General features: G+C 37.1%; 2 protein-coding genes across 4 annotated transcripts in view; both read left to right on the forward strand.

The window, feature by feature from the left end:
• The window catches only part of LOC111009309 (calcium-dependent lipid-binding family protein), an 84,177-nt gene that overhangs the window by 53,592 nt on the left and 4,402 nt on the right, over nucleotides 1-26,183 (forward strand). For 2 of the 3 annotated variants that reach the window (XM_088123958.1, XM_088123959.1), the window contains exons 37-59: nucleotides 2,011-2,306; nucleotides 2,470-2,554; nucleotides 4,601-5,299; nucleotides 5,501-5,819; nucleotides 6,066-6,224; nucleotides 6,324-6,487; nucleotides 6,610-6,790; nucleotides 6,862-7,131; nucleotides 7,237-7,443; nucleotides 8,109-8,163; nucleotides 11,205-11,335; nucleotides 11,452-11,961; nucleotides 12,106-12,927; nucleotides 13,845-13,921; nucleotides 14,247-14,697; nucleotides 14,798-14,884; nucleotides 19,427-19,582; nucleotides 19,664-19,848; nucleotides 19,932-20,471; nucleotides 22,734-22,911; nucleotides 22,997-23,139; nucleotides 23,231-23,357; nucleotides 25,803-26,024. In XM_088123958.1, coding sequence (XP_087980084.1) covers nucleotides 2,011-2,306; nucleotides 2,470-2,554; nucleotides 4,601-5,299; nucleotides 5,501-5,819; nucleotides 6,066-6,224; nucleotides 6,324-6,487; nucleotides 6,610-6,790; nucleotides 6,862-7,131; nucleotides 7,237-7,443; nucleotides 8,109-8,163; nucleotides 11,205-11,335; nucleotides 11,452-11,961; nucleotides 12,106-12,927; nucleotides 13,845-13,921; nucleotides 14,247-14,697; nucleotides 14,798-14,884; nucleotides 19,427-19,582; nucleotides 19,664-19,848; nucleotides 19,932-20,471; nucleotides 22,734-22,911; nucleotides 22,997-23,139; nucleotides 23,231-23,357; nucleotides 25,803-26,024 — 6,064 coding nt within the window. Of the gene's footprint in view, nucleotides 1-2,010; nucleotides 2,307-2,469; nucleotides 2,555-4,600; nucleotides 5,300-5,500; nucleotides 5,820-6,065; nucleotides 6,225-6,323; nucleotides 6,488-6,609; nucleotides 6,791-6,861; nucleotides 7,132-7,236; nucleotides 7,444-8,108; nucleotides 8,164-11,204; nucleotides 11,336-11,451; nucleotides 11,962-12,105; nucleotides 12,928-13,844; nucleotides 13,922-14,246; nucleotides 14,698-14,797; nucleotides 14,885-19,426; nucleotides 19,583-19,663; nucleotides 19,849-19,931; nucleotides 20,472-22,733; nucleotides 22,912-22,996; nucleotides 23,140-23,230; nucleotides 23,371-25,802; nucleotides 26,025-26,183 lie in introns of those variants that run through there. The other variant, XM_088123960.1, reaches the window with a different exon arrangement.
• Nucleotides 16,148-17,556, forward strand: LOC148211190 (uncharacterized). Its single transcript, XM_088124662.1, has 2 exons — nucleotides 16,148-17,132; nucleotides 17,174-17,556. Exons 1-2 carry the CDS (start codon nucleotides 16,848-16,850, stop codon nucleotides 17,546-17,548), a joined length of 660 nt encoding a protein of 219 aa, XP_087980788.1. The 5' UTR covers nucleotides 16,148-16,847; the 3' UTR covers nucleotides 17,549-17,556.

Consider the following 26,183-nt stretch of genomic DNA (forward strand, 5'->3'; position numbering starts at 1 on the left):
ACAAGATATTCCTTAGTCACTTTTGGTCCGAACTCTTCCGCCTCCAAGGGACCCGCCTCTGCCGCAGTACAGCGTATCATCCTCAATCCGACGGCCAAACGGAGAGAGTCAACAAATGTGTCGAAACATACCTCCGTTGCTTCTGTGGTGAACGACCCCATCAGTGGACTACTTGGCTTCCTTGGACGGAATATTGGTACAACACCACATACCATGCCTCGATCAATTCCACCCCATTTCAGATTGTATATGGTCGACACCCACCCCCATACTGTTTTATGGAGATCAAAAAACTGCCAATGCCGACCTTGATCAACAGCTTGCCATCCGTGATGCCGCCCTGACCACCCTCAAACATCACCTAGCCAACGCCCAACAACGCATGAAAAAATTTGCTGATCACCGTCGCTGGGAAGCCAAATTTGAGGAAGGCGACTGGGTGTATCTTAAACTCCGTCCCTACCGCCAACATTCCCTCGCCAAACGCCGCCAAGAGAAGTTATCTCCCAAATACTTCGGCCCCTACCAGATCTTGAAACGTATTGGCTCTGTGGCATACAAGCTCGAGTTACCTCCCACGGCCTCCATTCACCCCCTTTTTCATGTGTCACAGCTGAAACGTGCTATTGGTGATGACCACACTGTCCAGAACCACCCTCCTATCCTGTCTACTGACTTCGAATGGGTTGTTGAACCCCTCGATGTGATAGCCACTCGCATCAACCAGACACCAGCGAAGTGGAACTCCTGATGCAATGGAAGGACCTGCCGGAGCACGAAGCTACATGGGAAACCCTTGACACCATCCAGCGGCAATTTCCTCTGTTTCACCTTGAGGACAAGGTGGATGTCACCACCGGGGATGTTGTAAGGCCTCCCATTGTAAATACCTAGGTAAGGAGGGGTAGGGAGGGAAATTCCCCCCTAAAGGACAGTTGGGAAAGGGGTTGTACGGGGAGGTTGGTTATAAGATAGAGGTTTAGCTTGTTTTGGGTATGTTTTGTCATTTTGTAAGTCTTGGACTTAGGAAGGAGAGCTCCAGCCCTCTCGAACGGCTGAGGACTGGGTTTGCCCTAGGGCTGTAAGTTTGCTTTGTGTTGAACACTTTTTTTGAATATCAAATTGTAAGGAGATGCCTTACACTCTGTTACCAGTTTAATGTAAACCAAATGAGAGAGAATTGTATTAGTGAAGATCTAAACACATCAGGGAGTACACTGCCCCTTTTATAGAAGAGTGCTACTGACATTTAACAAAAATACTCATTAGGAATGGGTAACAGTGATGTAGTTACCCTGCTTTAATGTATCTTTTACGCTTATGTTTATTTAGTTTCAGTTAGTTAGGTTTGTAACAACCTTGTTGTGGTTAGTTATTTGTTGTTAGCTTCCGTTGGCTTGCTTTAAAAAGGCAATCCCCCCTTTTTGTAAAGGCAATTCACGGAATAAAGGTTTTTTCTCTCAATTGGTTTACACCAAACAGCTAGCCAACTAACTTAAGCCTTTAACTAATAAACTAATAAAACTAACGGGCCGGTAGTTACATCAATAAAAAATACTAATCTTATTTAATTGTGACTTCTAAATTGGAAATAATTGAAGGAATTAAAGGTTTTCTGTTCATCCTATTTTCATTTGATTATTTTCATATCTTAATATGGGCTTTATAATATGAATCTAAAAGTTGTTGTGTTACCTGTTCTTGCAAATGTCTCATCTAATTGACAAGTCTTAGGAGGAGCATTTTCATACTTATGGATCAGAAGATTATGAGATTTGGTGCCTAGTGTTACCAAGACTGTGGTTAATTATTTTTGTATATATGTTTGCTCCCTCTCCATATCTGTATTTTCTTCATCTTTTTTTTCTTTTGGGTTCATATGTGCTGATAAGCTTCTACTTTACACCCTGATGAACGGTTCCAGTCATTTCTTGGTGACTGGTTTAAGAGGCCGTATCTTCATATCTATTCAGGAACAAAATGAAGTATTTATTTTTGTATTATGAATAGGTATGCATCAAAAGAAAATGATACTTGGATTCGTGCCCTTGTGAAGGATTTCACCATTGAGGCTGGTTCTGGTCTAGTTATTCTTGATCCAGTTGATGTTTCTGCGGGATATACATCTGTCAAGGACAAAACCAATATGTCTCTTGTAACAACTGATATCTGCATCCATCTCTCATTGAGTTCCATTTCTCTCATACTTAATCTGCAAAGTCAAGCTGTTGAAGCAATGAAATTTGGAAATGCAGTACCCGTGGTTGCCTGTACCAATTTTGATAAGCTTTGGGTGTCCCCAAGAGGTTATTATTTAACTGGAATAGTTAGATTTTTGCTCCCAATAATATTTATTTTGAAGTTATCTTTACTAACTAGTAACCATTTGGTTTCATGATAAATTCTGCTTAAATGGTTCTTTAAGCCGTAATGAGTTCGTTCTTTCAACTGTGTTGATATACGTTGCAGAAAATGGGTCCTCTCATAACCTTACCTTCTGGCGTCCTCGAGCTCCATCAAATTATGTTATATTAGGAGATTGTGTGACTTCAAGGTAGGTCTTCTAACCTTTGTATCAGATCTTTTTTTTAAAAGAAGTAGTTGTCAGGCTTTTCTATCCGCTTATGCCTGTTTCTATATTTTTATTTTGATTATCTCTGTTACATCCTGCTCGTAATGTCCTTCACTTGGTAGCACATTTATATGGTAATTGGGGGAATAATTAAAGTTCCTCAAGAGTGTTGGAATTTGTTTTGGTAAGTTTGGTTACTTAGGTTGGTGTAGATGTTGGCTTTATTTAGATATAGCAGTATTGGAGGCAATCAAGTTAATGTCAATCTGTGTGATACATCCTTTATATAAATATTGATACACTTCCAATCTTTGTTATTTATACTGACAAAAAAATACTTATCTTCAATATCTTTTCAAAAAACAAAAGGGAAAAATACACTTTTTGTTTTTGGGATAGGTGTCAATTTGGTCCCTGAAGTTTCAAAATGAATACTTTTGGTCCCTGAAATTTGGGGTATGTATCAATTTGGTCCTTAAGTTTCAAAATAAACACTTTTAGTCCCTAAAGCTTGAAAATTTGTTCTAAATTGATCCTCAGTATTCTTTGACCGTTAGTTAATTGAACGGAAAAATGACGTGGCAATTAACAGGTCACTGGACATTTCTAAATTGCTTTTTTCAAATAATTTGTAAAAAATATTAATTTTTACATAATTTTGTTATGTGAGGTGGCATTTTTTAATTTATTTTTTTCTTTTTTTGATCTCTTCATCTTCTTGCTACCATCATGCTATCCACCGCCATTGTTATTGCTGGCCCTCACCGTCGCCTGCCGTCGCTGTCCACTATCGTGCCGCCGTCTGCCGTTGTCGTTGTTGCTGCCCACGGGAGAAAGGTAGAGCTCTTCCCTCTCTCCGGGGACGACAAGCGGTGTTGCCAAAGGGAGGGAAGAGCTCTCTCTCTCTCCAGTGGACGGTGACGGCGAGCAACGATGGTCGACGGCAACGGCGGGCGACGATGCCAGTAGTGGATGGCAGCAAGGAGATGAAGAGATAAAAGAAGATAGAAGAAATGAAAAATAACAAAATTATTTAAAAATTAATATTTTTGTACAACTCATTAAAAAAAGTCCAGTCACCAATTAATTGCCATGTCATTTTTCCTTTTAAGTCAACTAACGGTCAAAGAATGGTTAGGGACCATTTAGAACAAAATTTCAAACTCTAGGGACCAAAAGTGTTATTTTTAAAACTTAAAAGGACCAAATTGACACCTACTCCAAATCTCAAAGTGTTATTTTTAAACTTTAGGGACCAAATTAACACCTATCCTACACCTCAGGGACCAAAAATGTATTTTTTCCGAAACAAAATTTCCACAAAATAAAAAGAAGTATAGAAACATTTTCGCTTGAAATACTCTTTTAGTTTAGTATATGAAAGGAAAATATATTAGTAAAGTTAAAATGAATACTTTAATCTTAATGTATCGATTGATTGATATTTTGTTGATGTCTTCATCAAATTATCTGTAGAATTTTGCTATTGATAAATCTATAAATATGATATCATGAACCTATACGATAATATTGGTTACACGTGCACCTTTGGTGTGATTGATAAAGCCCAATATACTACGTCAAAGTGACCTACAATAGAAGTTAAAGCAAGTGATATTAATAAAGAAAGGACAAAAAACAATTGGCCCAACTCTTAAACTATCATTCGAGAAAGCCAGTGCAACAAGCAAATAAAACTTACTCACTTCCTTATCAAATAAAACTGTGGAAATGTACTAAATCATCTCATTTTCACTGGATTATCATTTAGCTTGAAATAAATAGAAAATATTTGAGAATAAAGTTGAAGACGTTGGAATTCCTTGGTTTGAATTGAAATGCTCTACATATTGTTGTCGAAGTGTGTGTGATCTTAGAGTTTGGCATCTTGATTACATACATGTACTTTTAGATGATGTAGTTCATTACTAGATATTTGTTTCCTATTTACATTACATATTGATAAATTTTAGGTGCTTTTTGTAAGATTCTATCACTTCTTGTTTCATCTTGGTTTATATGTATCAGGCCAGTTCCTCCCTCACAAGCAGTAATGGCTGTTAGTAATACATATGGACGTGTGCGGAAGCCCCTTGGGTTCCATCTGATAGGTGTATTCTCAAGAATTCAAGGATTTGAATTTGATGGCAAATCTGATATTGATTGTTCCATTTGGATGCCTGTTCCACCTGTTGGATACACAACAGTGGGTTGTGTTGCACATGTTGGAAATCAGCGACCACCAAACTACGTTGTTAATTGCATACGTTCTGACCTCATCTCTTCGACAACTTATTCAGAGTGTCTACTTAATTCTCCGTCAAATTCTTGGTATGAATCTGGGTTTAGCATCTGGCGTATGGACAATGTTATTGGATCATTTATTGCCCATGCTTCAACTAGTTGCCCAGTGAAAGACTATGCTTGTGATTTGAATCATCTTCTTAAGTGGAATTCGAATTCTGATTACACTTCCTCTAAGGAACCTTCTTCAAATACTACATCTGATCATGACACTTTAAGTCATCATTCAAGCATCCAGAGTGCAACTTCATCAGGATGGGACATTTTAAGATCAATTTCAAAAGCAACTAATTATTATGTGTCAACCCCAAACTTTGAGAGAATATGGTGGGACAAGGGCAGTGAAGTCCGTTGTCCAGTTTCAATATGGAGACCTGTGGCACGTCCTGGTTATGCTATATTAGGAGACTTCATAACTGAAGGGTTAGACCTGTTTGTGAATAAATTATTTATTTTTTAATTTTCATTAATGTCGCTATAACTTAACAACCAAAAAGCTCTGCATCGATCTTCAGCCCCTTCGAGTTGGCCACGAGGCACATTCTTGAATATTTCTCTTGTTTTGTAGTCATTACACATTTTTATGAGCTTTTGAAAATGTTTGTTATCAACTCATCCTTTCAGCTTAGAACCACCAGCTCTAGGGGTACTGTTCAAAGATGGCAATGCTGAAATTTCAGCAAAACCTCTCCAGTTCACTAAAGTTGCTCACATTTTCGGGAAAGGATTTGATGAAGCTTTCTTCTGGTACCCCATTGCTCCTCCTGGTTATGCTTCCTTGGGATGTCTTGTTTCAAGAACAGATGAAGCTCCTCATCTTGATTCAATCTGCTGTCCAAGGATGGATCTTGTCAGCCAGGCCAATCTTTTTGAGATGCCCATTTCAAGATCTTCAAGTTCAAGGGGATCTCAGTGCTGGAGCATTTGGAAAGTTGGAAATCAGGTTGATATAGAACGCTGGTCTATGGTTCTTATTCCAAACTGGTGGTTTCATATCGTTTGGAGTTTAAAAATAACATTATTTATAAAGAACAACTTATAATAGCTCCCCTAAACTACAAGGGCACTTTCTGATCGGTTTAATGTCATTATATATATATATTTTTGGTTACTTTTTAAGTTCTGCATCTAGATGCTTATTGATTTGTATAGATAGGATTCTCTTCATGGGTGCTGTGTGCTTCTGCAGGCATGCACTTTCCTTGCACGCGCTGATCATAAAATGCCATCTAGCAGGTTGGCATACACTATTGGTGACTCTACTAAACCAAAGACTCATGAAAATGTAACCGCTGAGCTGAAGATTCGGTTTTTCTCTTTGACTGTTCTTGACAGCTTACATGGAATGGTATATTCTTCTTAAAGAAATAATATCCTATAATCCAAAATATGCTTGTTCCCTTTTGTCTTTAATCGTTCATGATAATCAAAATTTGGTTTACTCCAGATGAAACCACTTTTTGACACAACAATCACTAATTTAAAAGTGGCGACACATGGTTCTCCGGAAGCGATGAATGCAGTGCTGATTTCTTCAATTGCTGCATCGACTTTTAACACACAATTAGAAGCATGGGAGCCTCTTATAGAACCATTTGACGGCATATTTAAGTAATTGATATTCATTTTATACGTCATGCATTTCCTATTTATTTGATTTGTCTTAGAATTTTAACCTTTTTAGATGGATGGGATGCTAATCACTAGATATTCTTGAATTCCTCACTTGTCAGGTTTGAAACATATGATACCAACGTGAACGAGCCTCCAAAACTTGGGAAAAGAATACGTATTGCTGCTACCAGCATAGTTAACATTAATGTCAGTGCTTCAAATCTTGAAACTTTCACTGGGGGCATCCTATCATGGAGAAGACAGTTGGAACTTGAAGAACGAGTACAAAAACTAAATGAGGTATTGATCTTGTAGATGATGTTGGTCGTATGCTAATGTTTTTTGTGCTTGTTAAACCATTCCTCTTGCAGGAAGCTGTTGACTACCTTAGACATGGAAAAGATGCTACATTCTCAGCATTGGATGAAGATGACTTGCAAACTGCAGTTGTAGAAAATAAACTTGGCTGTGAAATTTATTTGAAAAGATGTGAGCAAAATTTAGATATAGTTGATAAGCTATCCATTGGTGACTGTGTGTCAGTGTGGATTCCACCTCCAAGGTTTTCAGACAGGTTAAATGTAGCAGATGAATCTAGAGAACCACGCTATTCTGTGGCAGTACAGATTATTGAAGCAAAGGTTGTATGCGTAGTTGTGGTTTATTAATTGGTTATTGCTCAAATAGATGTGATATCTTATAAAAATCTTTTGAACCTGGAGTTCATTTTTCTTTTTTTTTTGCAGGGTTTACCTGTTATCGATGATGGTAATAGCCATAGCTTCTTCTGTGCTTTGAGGCTTGTCATTGACGGTCAGGTGCCAGGACAACAAAAGCTTTTTCCTCAGAGTGCAAGGACAAAATGTGTCAAACCCTTGATTTCAGAAAACAATTTATCGGGTGTAGGCATGGCAAAATGGAATGAACTTTTTATTTTTGAAGTTCCTAAAAAGGTACTTCTTCATCCTTTTTTACTTTTTTTTTTTTTTGGGTTTCTAAGCCATTATTTGACGGCAATGTACTGTAACATTCAAACAAAATCTAGGAAGGAAATAGATGAAAAATAGAGAAAAAAATAACGACCGAATTTTTTTCCACTGACTACATAGGAACATTTGAACAGCAGTGCTCCAACGTTTCTGTTTGTTGTAGGTACTTAATTTGCGTCCACGGGCTTAAGGGCTATGTTTATAGAAACTATGAGACCTAATTTGAATTCTATTCAAATTCAAATTCTAACTTCTAAAGGGATTTTTATTTATCTTCTTTTTCCTTTTTGTTTTAGGAAATGCCTTAATAGATATTTTGATTATTTTTTAAAACTAATTATTAATTTAGGAATTCCTAATTTAATTAATAAAAGATTCTTTTTTTTTTAAATCAATAAAAGATTCTTATAGCTAGTTCAAAAATATTCAAATTACTAACTAACATCTTTATAAAAGATATTAAAAATAAATACGGGGCTTTTACACAAAAATTACATGTTTTAAATTGAAAGATATAAATCTAACTTTCCTAATTTGCTATTTATAAAAAGTTCTTAATTGCATTTACTTTTAAGTGATCGTATATAACTGATTTCTTAATTTTAAATCATATATTTCCACCTTTGCAGGGGTCGGCCAAGTTGGAAGTGGAGGTTACTAACCTTGCTGCCAAAGCTGGAAAAGGTATGTTTTTGGTTCATCCTCTTGCTTACTCTTTCTCCAAGTTTAATCTTTCCGATTCTAATTTCTGACTGATTGGATAGGCGGCTTCATGTCATTAGTCTAAACAATCACATTACATTTAATATTATTAATTATATATAAAAGAAAAACATCATATCAAGTTGGTCTATTTTTCAAGTCCCTTAGACTGACTTATTAAGGGGAAAATAGCGTTTATTTATTTATTTTTGCATTGAATTTATTCAATATATATATATATATATATATATATATATTTAATGCTTATAAATTAATTACAAAGTAAATAAGCAGTGCTAGAGGACTTTGTTCATTCTCGTTAATTTCAAATAGTGAAATAGATGTGTCTAATGCCTAAAAACAGAAGCCAAAAACATAACTAACTATAAGCTCAAATAATTTAAATAATTAAAGACGGTTGGTGGAGGTGGAGGCCCTTTTATTCTTTTTTTTTTTTTTACAAGATACGAACTTTTCATTGATAGATGAAAAGAAACATAATTGTTCAAAGATACAAACTCCATGAGGGGTGAAAAAGAGAAATAAGAGGATACAAGATAAACGATGACAAATAACAAGACAACATAATCGAAGACAAAACAGAGCAAAGTTAACTGGGAGTTATAAATACCTCCCAATTCATACAAATCATACTAGGTGAGTAATTAGAGAATAAATCGGAAAGAGCACACCATTGTGAGGCTTTGAATTTGGCAATGTTGAAACAATCCGAATGTGATCTTCTTCTTCCTTCAAAAACCTTTTGGTTTCTTTCAAATCATAATTCTGAGATGAGAGCTTTGATGCCATTTACCCAAAGAAGGTGAGCTTGAGAATTGAACTTGGTTTCACTGAGCAATTGTTGGATGTTGGAAGGAACACGATTGTCCCAAACCCATAATAACCAAAAGAGCTGGAGGAATTTAATCCAACAATAAGTGGCCAATGGACAAATGAAGAATACATGAATCTGATTTTTGCTTGTTGGATGTTGGAAGGAACACGATTGTCCCAAACCCATAATAACCAAAAGAGCTGGAGGAATTTAATCCAACAATAAGTGGCCAATGGACAAAAGAAGAATACATGAATCTGATTTTCGCCAGCAGCTGTACATAACAAACAAATTGAGGGCTGTAAGGCCATTGAAGCCAATTTCTTCAGAAGAATATCCGAAGTATTAACTTTATCATAGATAAGAACCCATAAGAGGAAGTTAACCCTCTTTGGACTGCCTGAACTCCAGAGTAGAGAACAAAAATCTTTGGGTAAAGACGAAGAGGAGATACTAAGTTTACCAAGAGAACTTACTGAAAAGAGACCTGAGTTCTCCAAACTCCATATACGAGTATCCTCTATCTCAAGTGGAGAGATCAAGGAAAGAGAGGATAAAAGATTTGCCAAATCACAAATCTCATCATCTTTCAACGAACATCTTGTTTCAACTTTCTAGCTAGAGAGAATTCCATCCCAAGCATCATAAACCAAAATAGAAGGATGAGAAGCAATTCGGAAAATGGAGGCAAAATTTTCCTTTTGAGAAGAATCTCCTACCCAGATGTGATGCCAAAAAATAGTTCTGTTGCCATTCCCTAACTTAGTGAGCCTGAACCATGCTTCTTTAAAACTGCATTCCAACCACAATCGTCTACACCATAAATACTTGGAGGCCCTTTTATTCTGTGATAGCAATCTGACAAATCTAACCAAAACATAGCAGACCCCCCCCCCCCCCCCCCCCTCATTTTGGCAAAATAAAGTGTGACCTTCTAATCAGGGAGGTTGTAAAAGCCACAAATCTTGAACAAATGATGCTTTGCATATCAACTTTGACCACAAAATAGTAGCCACTGGACAAGAAACTTACTAATGGTTCACATCTTCTCCACTATTCTTGCACATCACGCACCATGGAGGAGTAAAGTTACAGCTTATAGTCACTTTTCAAACTTGGAGATTTTTATGTTAATCATGTTTCTTAAAAGGCAGTCATGTGCCGTGTTTTAGCTTAGGTAATAACAGTATGACACAGTATTCCCTATTTTCTATATATAGTATTTGTCTTAAGCAAATGTGAAATGTGAAAATTTTCACTTATTTCAGTTAGTTATCATAGTTCTATTTGAGTTTGTTTCGATTGCTTCTTTATATAGGACACCTTTCTGCTAAGAAGCACATACGGACACGCGACATGGATACGACACGACACCGACACGGCAACACGTCAATTTTCAAAAAAATAGGACACGACACGTTGGGGACACTTTAATTTTTTAAATGATTTTTAATTAATATTTAAATAGAAATTATATATATATAAAAAAGAAAACCTAACTCTGGCCCCAAATTTTCTATCATAATAAAGAAGACCCTATTTTCATCTTTGATTCCCTCTTCCCACTTAATAATCTAGCCCTAGTTTTTATCTCTTTCATCACAACCCGCTACCCTCCTACTTCTTTTTCTCACCTCCTTTCCTCTCATCCTTCTCCTTTCTCAACATTGCCGCCTCTTCTTCCTTCTTCTTTATCTTCTTCTTTGTTCACCTATCTTTTATAAGTTTTGGGATTACGTGACTTTTGGTTGATTTTTATTTGGTTTCTAGAGAAGAAAAAAGACCTGTAGCTTGGTCTTTAGTTGATGAAGAAGAAATAAGAAAACTAGGTAAGAGGGAAAGGAAATAAAATCGGGAAGTAGGAGGAGAAAGATCAAAAAGAAAAAAAAAAGGACACTCGCGTGTCCCCAACGTGTCGGAATTTTTAAAATTAAAAAAATTAAAAATTAATTTCAGACACGTGTCCAACACATTGGACGCGTGTCAGTGTCGGACACCGACACTTCTTCATTTTGAGCGTGTCTGTGCTACCAAGCTTTTCTTTTTGGCAATGGGCATATTTTATCAAAGTTTGGCTAGAGGAGGGAGAACCTTCTGCATTGTTGTTCTTTTTTTTAATAATATTTTAGAATGTATCTGCAACATAATTTCTACTTCCTGTAAAAGTTTTGGTGCTTCCATAATGCAGGTGAAGTTGTTGGTGCTCTTTCCTTTTCTGTTGGACGTGGTTCAAGTGTGCTAAAGAAAGTTGCTTCAGTGAGGATGGTGCATCAGACAAATGATGTTCATAATATTGTGTCATATACAATAAAGAAAAGGGTGAGCTTTGTGGGAAATGAAAAGTTTTGATTGCTCTTGCAAAAATTGATGCCATTGCACACGAACACTTTGTAAGTTTTGGTAGTTCACTAAAAATTCTTTTTTCACATTTTCAGCAAAATGATCCGGAAAACATGGCTGACTGTGGAATCTTGCTGGTTTCTTCTTCATATTTCGAGAGGAAAACAATTGCAAATTTTCAAAGGGATGTAGGAAATGAGAATTTCATCGATCGAGACACAGGTTTCTGGGTTGGGCTTCGAGCAGATGGAGCGTGGCAAAGTATCCGCTCTCTACTTCCATTATCCACCGCTCCCATATTACTACAAGATGACTATATTGCCATGGATGTTGTCATGAAGAATGGAAAAAAACATGCAAGTTTAAGGGGGCTCGTAACAGTTGTAAATGATTCAGATATTAAATTGGATATCTCCATCTGCCAAGTGTCTTTAATTCATGAGTATGATGCCTCTTTAGGAACTGGTAGTTCCAATATCGTGGTTGAAGAAATTTTTGAAAATCAACGTTATCATCCAAATTCTGGATGGAGTGATCAGGTTCTTGGCTTCCGTCATGATGATCCAGGACATTGGAGTACACAGGACTTCTCACATTCATCTAAGGTTACTTTTTTCTTCAAAGTGATGACTCGTTGTTCATATGGTTGGATTTGATAGTTTCTAAGAAAAATTAATAAAATAAATGAAGTTGGATTTTTGGTGTTGTTATAATCTCAAGCATCTAACCTTTCTGTGGCTTTTCTGAAGGATTTTTCTGAACCACCCCTTCCTCCTGGATGGCAATGGACAACAACATGGGCTATCGATAAGACGCAATTTGTAGACACTGACGGCTGGGGATATGGTCCTGACTTTCATTGTCTGAAGTGGCCTTTAACCTCTTTCAAGTCAAGTAAAAACTCTTCTTCTGATGTTGTGCGCCGGAGGCGTTGGGTTCGTACAAGACAGAGATTACCTGACCAAAGTGTTAACTCTTTGAAGACTGCTTTAACTTCCATAAACCCTGGAGCTTCTGCTAGTTTACCATGGAGAAGCACATTAAAAGATTCTGATCAGTGTTTATTGGTTCGTCCTTCTAGTGATCAGCTCATCACCCAATATACTTGGGGCCGTGCAGCTTTTGTTGGTTCTGTCTATACATATGGAAAGGATCACGCTTTTATTGATCAAGGCTTGCTGGCTAAGCAGGCTACTTCGAAGCAGGAAAATAAAATTTCTAATCTTGCATTCAAGTTGAATCAGCTTGAGAAGAAGGACATGCTTCTGTGTTGTACTTCTGGAAACAAACAATTTTGGCTAAGTGTAGGTGCAGATGCATCAGTTCTTCATACTGAACTTAATGCCCCTGTTTACGACTGGAAAATTTCTGTCAACCCTCCCATCAAATTGGAAAATAGACTTCCTTGTTCTGCAGAGTTTACTATCTGGGAAAAAATTAAAGATGGGAAATGCATTGAACGACAAAATGGCATAATATTGTCAAGAGGTAGTGAACAAGTATATTCAGCGGATACTCAGAAGCCTATATATCTTACCTTATTTGTTCAGGGTGGTTGGGCTCTGGAAAAGGTAGTAATTCAGTTTTATTCTTTTTTTTTTCTTGGGATAATTTTGCCCTTGGCCCCGGAATTTTGGGTATTGATTCAATTTGGCCCTTTTAATTTTCAAGTTCTGGTTTTTTCATTCAAAAATTTTTTTTTTCAACTCTCTCTCTACAGCCACCATCACGGTTTTTGTGGGTTCTAACCGAAGGAATTTATGACCTTTATCTTGGCACGTTTTATTGTATGTTCTTCTTTAGGTTTGGGAGTGTGACATGTACGTTGGTTTTGGGATTGGTTTCGGGATTGCTTTCAGATGAGAATCTTTTGTATTCCATAGGTCATTACTTCATAGCTTTTCAAATTCTTAATGAAAAGTTTGTTTCTATTTCAAAATTAGAGAAGAAAAGGGAACGTCTACTAGGGGAATATTAGAAAGTTCTATTTATTCCCAAATTTTTGTATTGGTAAGAAATATAGTTGATCTTTTCTTAATCATGGGACCGTGTAGAAACAAAATTGAATGTGCAAAGGTGTTTTTGGTGTTACAAATTCAAAGCCTCCAGTGGTGTTCTCTTTTTTCTTCGTTAAAGGATTATTATTCTAGTTCCATTTGTGACTCCTGGAGTGCTTTTATCTTCTCTTCTTAGTTCTTTGATCTTTTTTTTGTATTTCTTTTTTGTTATTTTTCATTGTGTCGCTTCTCTTTTTGCTCTTATGGGAGGGAGTTCGTATCTTTGAACTTATATTGTTTGTTTTCATTTATCAATAAAAATTTCGTATCTTGTTCAAAATAAAAAATAATATAGATCAATTAAAAGTTCACTGAAAGTTTATGGAAGAAACTTTCAGAAAAAGTATAACTGTTTTGTTTTACATCATATTATATTTGGGAACGACCATTTGATAAGAACCTATTCACTTCTTTCCTAAATTCATTGGCAGGATCCCATTCTTGTTCTGGATCCCACGTCTAATGACCCCATCTCAGCATTCTGGATGGTTCATCAGAAAAATAAAAGGTTTTCTCTCCTTGCTGCTTTTATTTTGTTCCACTTTTGATTGTTATGGCTACTCTCTCTCTCTCTCAATTATTTGTTAGCTGAACATGTGGGATATTTGTGATGAATGACATATCTTTGATGCTTCCACGCTTCTTTTTGGTGTTCCCTTAGGCCTTGGTGGCTTTAAATCTTTCCTCATATATTTATATTTAATATTTCTATACAGATAGAATTGACATACTAAGAGTACCTCACAAAATTTCATTCATCATGTATTTGCATGTGTGTGTGTACTGCGTATGTATTTATATATATGTATGTATAATCTTCATATTTTATGCAGGAGACTTCGTTTAAGTGTTGAACGAGTAATGGGGGGGACTACTGCTGGCCCAAAAATTATAAGGTTTCATGTTCCTTACTGGATCGTTAATGATTCATCTCTATCTTTGGCTTATCGAGTGGTGGAGTTGGAACCCCCTGAAAGTGTAGATTCAGACTCCCTACCACTGTCAAGAGCTGTTAAGTCTGCAAAAATGGCCTTGAGAAATCCCATACACTCACTGGACAGGAGACATTCTAGTGTTAGAAGAAATGCACAAGTCCTAGAAGAAATTGAGGATACAACTCCAGTTCCTAGCATGCTTTCTCCCCAAGATTATGCTGGTCGTCCTGGGGCTACACCATTTACATCTCAGAAAGAGACATGTGTACCTCGTGTTGGCATTGCAATTGCAATGCGTAACTCTGACATTTATAGTGCGGGCATTTCCCTCCTTGAGCTTGAAAACAAGGTGATTTAATGTGCAGGATAAATTATCACCACAATAAGAATATTATCTACCATGTATCTCACAATATTTGATGCTTATTGAAAGTACATTGATCTTTCAGGAACGTGTTGATGTCAAGGCTTTCAGTTCTGATGGATCGTATTACAAGCTTTCAACTCTTCTAAACATGACTTCCGACAGAACCAAGGTTCAATTTGTTAATGATGGTCCAGTTGGATTGAGTTTCCTTGTTTTGAGTGCAATGCATAAATTAAACTCCCTACACAACTCCAACTTTTAGGGTCCGGGGCCTCAATTGGCCCCCAATAAGCTTGCTGTAGAAAATTAAGCTGAAGCTGAACAATTCAACTGGAAATTAGGAAGTTAGCTAAGATTTTTGTAAAATAAATTACTTCTTTTTAGTTCATATGGTTAGAGCCTCTTGTATAAATATAGGTGTTTCTTAAAGATGAATAGGCCACCATTCAACCCAAAAGCTTAAGCTCATGGATTGGGTAAATTTAAGTCATTTATGGATATCTAACACTCCCTCTCACTTGTGGGCTTGGATAATTGCACAAGGCCCAACAAGTAGAAATCATTATAAATGGGGAGGAAATAACAATGCAGGAATTCGAACACAGAACCTCCCGCTATGATACAATCTTAAAGGTGAATAAACCACCGCTCAACCCAAAAGCTTAAGCTCATGGGTTGTAGGGGTGTTCACGGTTCGGTTTGGTTCGGTTTTAGAGCCAAATCGAAACCGAAACCGAATACTGAAAAGAAGAAAATTTCAAACCACACCGAACCGCATGCATCGCATAAATCGCACCGAAAATTCGGTTTGGTTCGGTTCGGTTTAGTCGGTTTCTGGGCTAGAAAAGTGGCGTATATTTCAAGTGCACTCTTTTTTTGTTTTCACCGAAGTCTGACTTGTGCATCAAAGGGGTCGGAGTTGGTGGCTGGTAACGGCCGAGTTGGTAGATGACAGAGACGAGGTCGGAGTTGATGGTCGCAGCGGCGGAGTTGGCAAATGGCAGCGGCGAGGTTGGATCGGTGGTTGGTGGCAACCGTGGTGGTCGCAGCACAGTAATGAAGGTAATCAGGGAGAAGTTAGAACTTAGAAGGGAGAAAGAAAAGGCAGGGATATGGGAGAAGGAAGAAACAAAAGGGGGGGGGGGGAATGGAAGAAAAGAAGAATGAAAAAGGTTGAAGAAAGTGAATAAAAAAATTTTAAAAAAAAATTAATGAAAAGCTGCCATCCAGCGGCCATTAAATCAAAGGCTGCATGCAAGCTGGCAGCTGTCTTGACTCTTGAGGGACTCGAGGTGGCATTGACACTTATGTCATGCCTTTAAATGTTGTATAATATAAATAATAATAATAATATCAATATATCTATAAATAAAAGTAAATTTTAATATATATATATATCTAATTATATATTCGGTTCGGTTTTAATATCGGTTTTCGACTCTTGAAATCGAAACCGAACCGAAATTTCGATTTGACTATTTTATTAAACCGAACCGAACCGCAAACCTGTAAAAACCGAAAATTCTGTTCGGTTTCGGTTCGATTTTTCGGTTTCATCGATTTTATCGGTTTGGTTGTGCACCCCTAATGGGTTGCGTAAATTTAAGTCATTTATGGATATCTAACAGTGTTACTCGCCACTTAAGAGATAAGGAAAAATCTTTCTCATATACAAAGCTTCATGGTATCAAAGCTTTGATTTTTTTCCTTCAAACCTTAGCTTCGTCGCTGGAACCCTAGTCGTCGTCGCCATAACCCTAACTTTCTTCCTCAGACAAAGCTGCCACTGCCACTGCTGCTCTCAGACGAAGCTGCTGCCGCTGTCCTTGCCCTTATACAAAGCCGCCGCAGCCCTCAGACAACGTCGTCGCCTTTGTTGCTGTCCTCAAACAAAGCTGCCATCGCTGCCTTCATCACCGTCGTGGTTGCCACTGCCATTTCTGCCACCACCGTCGCCACCATATTATTTTTCCCTCTAGATAGTGACCTAATTGTTCTCTTTGTTTCCTCTTATTTATTATATAATGTCAGGATCAAAATTGCAAATTTTTGTTTCACCCTTCACTGAGAACAACCATGCTCAATGTCACCAATTCAAAGGCCACAACTATCTCTAGTGGTCCCAATTTGTGATGATGGTTATGTTTGGTCGTGGGCGAGAAGATCATATCACTGGCAAAGCAATTTCACCCAAGGCTGATGATCTAAACTTTCGCACATGGAGGGCCGAAAACAACCAAGTAATGAGTTGGTTAATCAACTCCATGACCATCGAGATTGGGGAGGATTTTCTTCTATTTTCAACTGCCAAAGAAATTTGGGAGGCAGCTCGGGACACATTCTCCCATAAGGACAACACTGTTGAACTTTTCCAGATAGAGACTACTATCCGGATCTCAAACAAGGTTACTCGTTTGTTACGCTTTATTATTCCAATTTAACTCGCCATTGATGATAGTTGGACTTGTTTGACACTCATGATTGGAAATGTTCGACTGATGGTGCTCCCTATCGAGAAATTGTGGAGAAAAGAAGGATTTTCAAATTTCTTATGGGCTTCGATACATCTCTTGACGAAGTTCATGGTCGAATCCTTGGTTTTAAGCCACTTCCCAGTTTTCGAGAAGTTTTTTCTACAATCCGTCAAGAAGAAAGTCGAAAACAAGTAATGTTGGGACCCACTAAACATTCTCCCGCCCAAAGTGGATTTGCTCTTATTTCTCAACATAATTATCTGAATAATCCAATCACTCTCGCTGCTCGAGGAAATTCTCAATTATATGGTGATAATTGGCAGCGCAAAGGGTGGCCATGGTGTGACCATTGCCACTAACTGGGACATATCAAAGACACTTGTTGGAAATTACATGGGAAACCAGCAAATTGGAAGCCAAATACTGTCAAATCGGATCGAGAACCTAGGGGTAATGTTGCTGTCTCTTAAAGTTCTAACCAACAACCACTTACCAAAGATTTATTGTACATGTTACAACAACTCTTGAACAAAACAAATCCACTGACAAATCCACTGACAGTAAGCAGTTCTGGGAATGCACCCAACAAGGTAACCAGAATCTCATGGCTCTCCATATATTTGACTTGGAGTTAATCCCAAAGATAAACCAGTTGGTCGGGGTAGGTATCAACGGCTAGTTGGAAAGCTAATATATTTGACTTACACCCGACTAGACATTAGCTTTGTTGTTAGCGTGGTAAGTCAATTTTTTAATAAGCCTTCTAAGGAACGTATGGAAGCTGTGTATAGAATATTGAGATATCTCAAGTACGATCTTGAAAAGGGCCTCCACAAACAGATCTCTAGAAGTCTACATGGATGCAGATTGGGCTAGATCTCCTATTGACCGTAAGTCAACATCATGATATTGTTCTTATGTATGGGGAAACTTAGTAACTTGGCGTAGTAAAAAGCATCTAGTTGTTGCCCGAAGTAGTGCGAGGCTGAATTTTGATCATTAGCAAATGGGACCTAGGAAGGAATTTGGCTAAAACGCCTTCTTACTTAACTCAAGATCAAGACAAAATTCACTATAAAGGTATTATGTGATAATTTATCCACCATAGCCATTGCAAGGAACCTGATACATTATGATCGAATGAAACATGTCGAGATAGATCGTCACTTCATCAGTGAGAAGATTGAGACAAATACAATCGATTTGAGATAAGCAAGTTGCTAACATATTAACTAAGGATTTGAGATAAGCAAGTTGCTAACATATTAACTAAGGATTTGAGATAAGCAAGTTGCTAACATATTAACTAAGGCCTTACACCGAACTAGACTTGGGGGACTTATTTCCAAGTTTGGAATGACTAGCATATACCATCCAGTTTAAGGGGCAGGGTAGAAAATCAAGTTGAAGCTGAACCAATTCAGCTGGAAATTAGGAAGTTAGCTAAAATTTTTATAAACTAAATTAATTCTTTTGAGTGCATCTGGTTAGAACCTCTTGTATAAATATGGGTGTTACTCACCACTTAAGAGATAAAGAAAAATATTTCTCATATACAAAGCTTCACTTGTCACTGACGCCATTAATGTCATTGTTGCTTCTAGACTTGCTTGCGTCTTAGCGAGGCTTTCTTGTGCACATCTTTTTTGATGTGTTAGATAATGCACCATCCTCCTTGACTACATCATGACACTACTCTCTCGGCTCTGACTTGGCTTGTCAGGCGACTATGTCCACTATTTGCTCACTTGGTTACTTGGTGGGAGTCTTAAACCCACTCTCTTATAGTAGGGTTGAAACACCAGCCCCCTCTCTGTTGTCCCACTGCCCCAGCAAGCAAGAATAGTTTGGCTACCATCTTTTGACAGGACGAAGGATGGCTATCTGAAGCTTTATGAGAGAATATTTTTCTTATTTATTTGAGGTGAGGTAAATATACAAGAAAACTTTCAAATAAATAAGGAATCAATGTAAACCTATATGGAAAGGATAAATTACAGAATATACAAGGAAATAATATTTGATAGAATTCCTAATTTGAAAAACCTAATTTACAGCTTGATTTTCTTCACTATAAACTACACTTGTAGTCTTCTATGAAAGAAATCTGTTTCTGACTCTGCACTCACTGAAAGTCCTGATGTTACAAACACAATTTAGTTTAGCCTTATTCTTGTTACCTTTAGATTGAAGTTATGTTTAAGCAAATGAGGTCTTAACTATGATTTATTGTTCAGGTTGTTCGTTTTCAGCCTCACACATTGTTTATTAATAGGCTCGGGTGCAGTCTCTGTTTGCAGCAGTGTGATTCTCAGCTGTCAACATGGTTTTATCCTTCTGATCCTCCAAAACCCTTTGGATGGCAGTCCTATGCTAAAGTTGAACTCTTGAAGGTTTGTACCGTTAAACAAAATAATATAGCTTTGGTTTCTCAGACAAATTTTCATTACCAAGTATTTTTTTCTACTCTTCAGCTGCGGGTTGAGGGGTACAAGTGGAGTACTCCATTTAGCATTTACAACGAAGGTATGATGCGAATCTGCTTGAAAAAAGATGGTGGAAATGATCAATTTCAATTGAGGGTGGAAGTGAGCAGTGGAGCAAAGTGCTCACGCTATGAAGTTATTTTCCGTCCCAATACATCATCGGGACCTTACAGGTATTTAATCGAAATAAATTTTTCTTATAAGATTAGAACTTATTCAAGACTTTAATTGCTCCACAATGCGTTTTTACATGCAGGATTGAAAACCGTTCAGTTTTTTTGCCGATACGTTTTCGGCAAGTTGATGGTACCAATGATTCCTGGAAATTGCTTCTACCTAACACTGCTATTTCTTTTCTATGGGAAGATCTAGGTAGAAGGCGCCTTTTGGAACTCTTAATAGATGGTTCAGACTCATCAAAAACAGATAAGTATGATATTGATGAAATTTCTGATCATCAACCTGTTGCCGTCGCTGGTGGACCTTCTAAAGCTTTGCATGTTACCATAGTTAAAGAAGAGAAAATTAATGTTGTTCTTATTAGAGACTGGATGCCAGAAAATGAACCTGGAAGACTTTTTGGTGGACGTCATTTATCACCTTTATCAAATCCTCCTAGAATTGATTTTTATAGTTCAGAATCTACCTCCATTTCAAACTGTGAATATCATGTTATTGTGGAATTAGCTGAGCTTGGAATATCTCTTGTTGATCACACACCAGAGGAGATATTATATTTCTCAGTGCAAAATCTTCTTCTAGCATATTCCACCGGCCTGGACTCTGGTATCAGTAGGTAAGGTTGTTTCTTTCGATCTGTATATTATTCAAAAGGAACCACTCTCTCGATTTAAACACCCCAGATCTGTTCTTGTTATGGATGTGTTGGCTGAAAACATGTAATATACTTACCATATGCTTTCTTGAATCTCTATTATTGAAAGTCAATACACGGAAAGAGCACTCTTTTCTGCATTACCAGAAACCTAAGCTGTAGCGATAGAAATAAATTGTTATACATCAGAAGTTGTTTGGATTTCTACTTTTTCCAGAAGTTTTTTTTCAGGTTAGGATTAAGGTTGTTATCATTTATAATTGTAGAGACTAAGGTTGGAGAGAATCCAATGTTCTGTATTCTCATTATTAAAGTCTATATATATAGACAAATATACAAGGTTGACCTAATCCTATAAGGAGAAGATAAATGACAAATTAATATTAATACAAGAATATACTAATATATACTCTAACACTCCCCCTCAAGTTGGTGCATATATATTAATCATGCCCAACTTGTTAGACAAATAATCTATTCGTGCTCCATTCAATGCTTTAGTAAAGATATCTCCTAGCTGATCTCCAGTCTTCACATACCCTGTAGCCACTAATCCTTGCTGTATTTTCTCACGTACATAATGACAATCAACTTCAATGTGTTTGGTTCGTTCATGAAATACTAGATTAGATGCAATATGAAGAGCTGCTTGATTATCACACCAAAGTTTTATTGGAGTGGTGATGCCAAATCCCAATTCAGTCAGAAGCTGATGTATCCATACTAATTCACACACCGACTGTGCCATAGCTCTATATTCTGATTCAGCACTCGAACGCGAAACCACGTTTTGTTTCTTACTTTTCCAAGAAACTAAATTACCTCCGACAAATACACAATATCCTGAGGTTGATCTTCTATCTTCCTTAAAACCTGCCCAATCAGCATCTGAAAAACATTCAATATTAAGATGACCATGATCTTTATATAACAAGCCACGTCCAGGAGCACCTTTCAAATAACATAGAATATGTTCCAATGCGATCCAATGGTCAGTCGTAGGAGAACTCATAAACTGACTCATAATATTGACTAGATAAGCTATGTCTTGCCTCGTAACCGTAAGATAATTCAGGTTCCCTACTGATCTCCTATACTTCTCAGGATCTTTCAATAACTCCCCTTCCTTTGTAAGTTGTAAATTAGGTATCATTGGGGTACTACGCGGCTTAGCAGCTAACTTTCCTGTTTCAGTTAACAAGTCAAGTACATACTTTCTTTGTGACAAAAAGATCCCCTTCTTGCTCCTTGTTACTTCAATTCCTAAGAAATATTTCAACATTCCCAAATCTTTAGTATGAAATTGACTATGAAGAAAAGACTTGAGTGATAGGATGCCTGATGAATCATTACCAGTAATCACAATATCATCAACATACACAACTAGTAAGATAACGCCAGACTCAGATTTTTTATAAAAAACAGAATGATCTGACTTACTCTTCTTCATTCCAAAATTCTCAATCACTTGACTGAATTTTCCAAACCATGCTCGCGGACTTTGTTTCAACCCATATAAGGATTATAATAAACTATATCTCCCTCATTATTTAGACCTTGACAGTAGTCCTAATTTGCATCTTAGCAAGCTGGTCCAAAAGAATAGTAGATCTAGCCCAAGCTCAAATATGGCACAATATTCCCCATGTTTATCGGTCTATCAATGATGAACGTCAGTCCTACAAAATTGCATAATTTTCAAAATCATATTCCTTGTACTATTATTAAGGATGAATAAACTATCTCATACTTGACCCAAAAGCTTAAGCTGGGTTGGGTAAATTTAATTCATTTATGAGTATTTCGACACTCCCCTCACTTGTGGGTTTAAAAAATTGCAACAAGACCCAACAAGTGGAAATCATAATAAATGGAGAGGAAATAACAATGCAGGAGTTCGAACACAGGACCTCCCGCTCTGATAAATAAACCATCCTTCAACTCAAAAGCTTAAGTTAATGGGTTGGGTAAATTTAATTCATTTATGAGTATCTCAACAACTATATTTCCAAATATGGCAAAATCATTTGCCACCAAACAATGCCCCTGGCCCTTACTTCAATGTATTCATAAGTTAACCGGTCTTCTAGCACCCAGTAATGTGCAATATAGGAGAAACTAGTTGCTTGGATTAAAGATTTTGAGTGATGCACTTGTGTTTGGCTTCTCCAAAATGATGTTAGGTGAAAACTTTACATGTTATAATATTTTTGTTTGATGCAGGTTGAAACTTAGAATGTCTAGAGTACAAGTAGATAACCAGTTGCCATTGACTCCTATGCCAGTTCTTTTCAGACCACAGAGAATTGGGGAGGAGACTGATTATATCTTGAAATTTTCAATGACAATGCAATCAAATGGGTCACTGGATCTCTGTATCTATCCATATATAGGCTTTCATGTGAGAATTTGGTTGTTATTAATTCCTAATAAAAAGTGATTTAGCAAACATTTCTCTGACTTTTTTCCTTTTCTCGGAGCTTCAGGGTCCTGAAAGTTATGCCTTTTCAATTAATATTCATGAACCAATAATTTGGCGCCTTCATGAAATGATCCAACTAGTTAATCTCAGTAGATTACAGGATACAGGAAGTACTGCTGTTTCAGTGGATCCAGTTATTCAGATTAGGTTCGTATCTATCGTTATTCTTTTGTTTGCATTTTGATTTTATATGGACCCTGATTTCTTAAAGTTGTTTTAATATAACTTGGAAATACAGAGTTCTTCACATATCAGAAGTTCGATTTAGACTCTCTATGGCTATGTCACCCAGTCAGCGACCGAGGGGCGTTCTTGGATTTTGGTCCTCCCTGATGACTGCATTGGGGAATACTGAGAACATGCCAGTATGTTCTACCAGTATGTTCTATTATTTTTCTTTGTGTGCTGCTTTGTACTTCTAACTTTTCCTGGATAATGTGGAAGCTAAAGTACCTGTGTAGTATACTTGGTATATACATGCAACTTAGGTCTTATTATATAGGAGAAAGACCCACTACGAAACAAATAAATGTCATGAATGCTAAATATTGACAGCTAATATTTACACATAAAGCTGGTTAAAAGATATCATCCATAGCCAGCTTGTCGATTAGTTTGTCGAATTGTTTATTTAGAAGTCCCTTAGTTAGTACATCAATCATTTGCTCTGTTGTTGCAAGATAAGAAATACATATTGCACCTGCAGAATACATATTGCACCTACATCAATCTTCTCTTTAATAAAATGTTTATCAACCTCAATATGTTTGGTTCTGTCATTCTCAAGCTTTCTTAAAGTGTTTGTTAATTTCCACAAATTTAGTTTTAACTTTTTTTATTTCGTTACCATGATTGTTTCTAGTCAACTTATACACACGTAAACTAACCTCATGGACAATTCACCTAACCCTACAAGTCGGAAAACTCATAATATTCGGTATCCTGCTGGCCCCACCACGTGGCTCACAAAGTACATTTGCTTTTTCACTTGCCAAATGATCACTAGGCCATCCCAAAGTTTAGTTTAATGATAGCGATTAAGTTTGGTTTAATGATTGTAGAGACTAAGGTCGGAGAGAATCCAATGTTATGTATTCTCATTATTAAAGTCTATATATATAGACAAATATACAAGGTTGACCTAATCCTATAAGGAGAAGGTAAAGGACAAATTAATATTAATACAAGAATATAAAATATACTAATATATACTCTAACACTCTCCCTCAAGTTGGTGCATATATATTAATCATGCCCAACTTGTTAGACAACTTGTGTTCTGTGATTTTTGATATCATTGGAATCACCTCATAAGTTACGATTGATTTCTTCTCAACCATAATAAACAAACGAACTTATTTGAACAAAACGACAAAACCAGACCAAACCACCCGAACCAAACAAAATAGATGAATCAAACTGCTGGAACCAAACCGGATTAGGTGTTTTCTGAAACCAGAAACTCTAAGTGCTACCCCACGACAACCAGAGGGGCGAAGGCGACGGGTGGCGACTGGCGGCGACGAAAGCACGCGGTGACGGCGACGGCGATTGGCGGCGAGACGAAACCCACGAACAGCAATCGGAAAACAGCAGCGCTGGCAAATCAACAAACGACGGCGGCAGTGGTTGGCTGCAGTCGGCGGTGGCAGCGGCGATGGTTGGCGGCGGCGACGGTGGTCGTGAGTTAAGTTGAATAGCAATGAACAAAACCCTAATAGATAAAACCCTAATGGGCATCAAAACCCTAATGGGCACAAAAATTTTAGAAGAAACCTATAGCTCTGATACCATGTAGAGACTAAGGAGAGAATCCAATGTTATGTATTCTCATTATTAAAGTCTATATATAGACAAATATACAAGGTTGACCTAATCCAATAAGGAGAAGGTAAAGGACAAATTAATATTAATACAAGAATATAAAATATACTAATATATACTCTAACAATGATGAACAGAATCGTATATGATGTAGCTTTCTTGTAAAATACTGAAATTTGGAAATAGGATTGCACAAAGCAATTTCAACAGTGAACAATTTGCATGATGGGGAGGACTTGTAGAAGGTAACAGATTTAAAACGTGAAAGTGGGTGGAATGCAAGTTCCAGTCCCCTTTTTACAGATTGTGGGAAGATCTTAATTAACATGAGTATTAGGTGGAGAAAGAGTAGGGTTTTCTTTTGAAGTTGCTAGATTTGGTTGGAGATGGTTGTTGTGTTCTAGTAAGCTTGCAGGTTCCTCCACATCCGTTAGTTGATGCATTCGAGATATATTTTAATGTGAAGCTGAGTGTTAGGTGGAGACAGCTGTAGCTTTGTTGGGATTATTCTGGTCATGTGTTAGGCTGTCATTACAAATTTGTACGCCAAAAGGGATGAATAGTGAAGAAATGTAACTTCTAGCTAGTCACAAAGGATGGTAACTGCTATGAGTTACTTACAAGTAAGATGGGTAGAGTAAAGTAGATAAGAACAGTTTTATGGTGTGAATAATTTTTCTGTATTTTTTGTGTGTTACTGTTAGGAGAGAAGATTGACTCTCTCGAGTTGTCCAGCTTAGCAATAGGATGGGACTATAATTCCCCATTTGGGAGCTGATTATCTAGATAAAGATTTATTCTGCTGGATTGGATGTATTCTTAACACTCGCAAACTGCTGCGTTGCTTACCTTTATTTGTTAAACTACTCTTTGAGTGCAACTACCATTTTGGATTATTGTGATTTTTTAATTTTAGCTTCTCGGGTCTCAAATTCTTTTCACAATTATATATCTGAAAACATAACTCTTGACCTATTTTTTATCAGATCAGAATAAATCAAAGATTTCATGAGAATGTCTGCATGAGGCAGAGTGCAATGGTCAGTACGGCTATATCAAGTATTCGGAAGGATCTCCTTAGCCAACCTCTCCAACTTCTCTCAGGTGTTGACATACTAGGTAATGCGAGTAGTGCACTTGGCCATATGAGTAAAGGTGTGGCTGCCTTATCAATGGACAAGAAGTTCATACAAAGCCGTCAGAGACAGGTGTGTAACAGTTTCTTTAGAAAAAACTAGTGCAAATATAGACATCAGGGAACCTCTCTTGTCTGCTTAGAAAATCAGTGTTATCGTTACCTGGATGCTCTTTTTGAAAGGAAGCAAAACCAGGGAATTGTCTTTAAATTTTCTTAGGTTGCTCCGGCA

The sequence above is a fragment of the Momordica charantia genome (assembly GCF_013281855.1).
Source record: "Momordica charantia cultivar OHB3-1 chromosome 5 unlocalized genomic scaffold, Mcharantia_2.0 BLBB01000005.1, whole genome shotgun sequence".
In the NCBI taxonomy this organism is placed as follows: Eukaryota; Viridiplantae; Streptophyta; class Magnoliopsida; order Cucurbitales; family Cucurbitaceae; genus Momordica; species Momordica charantia.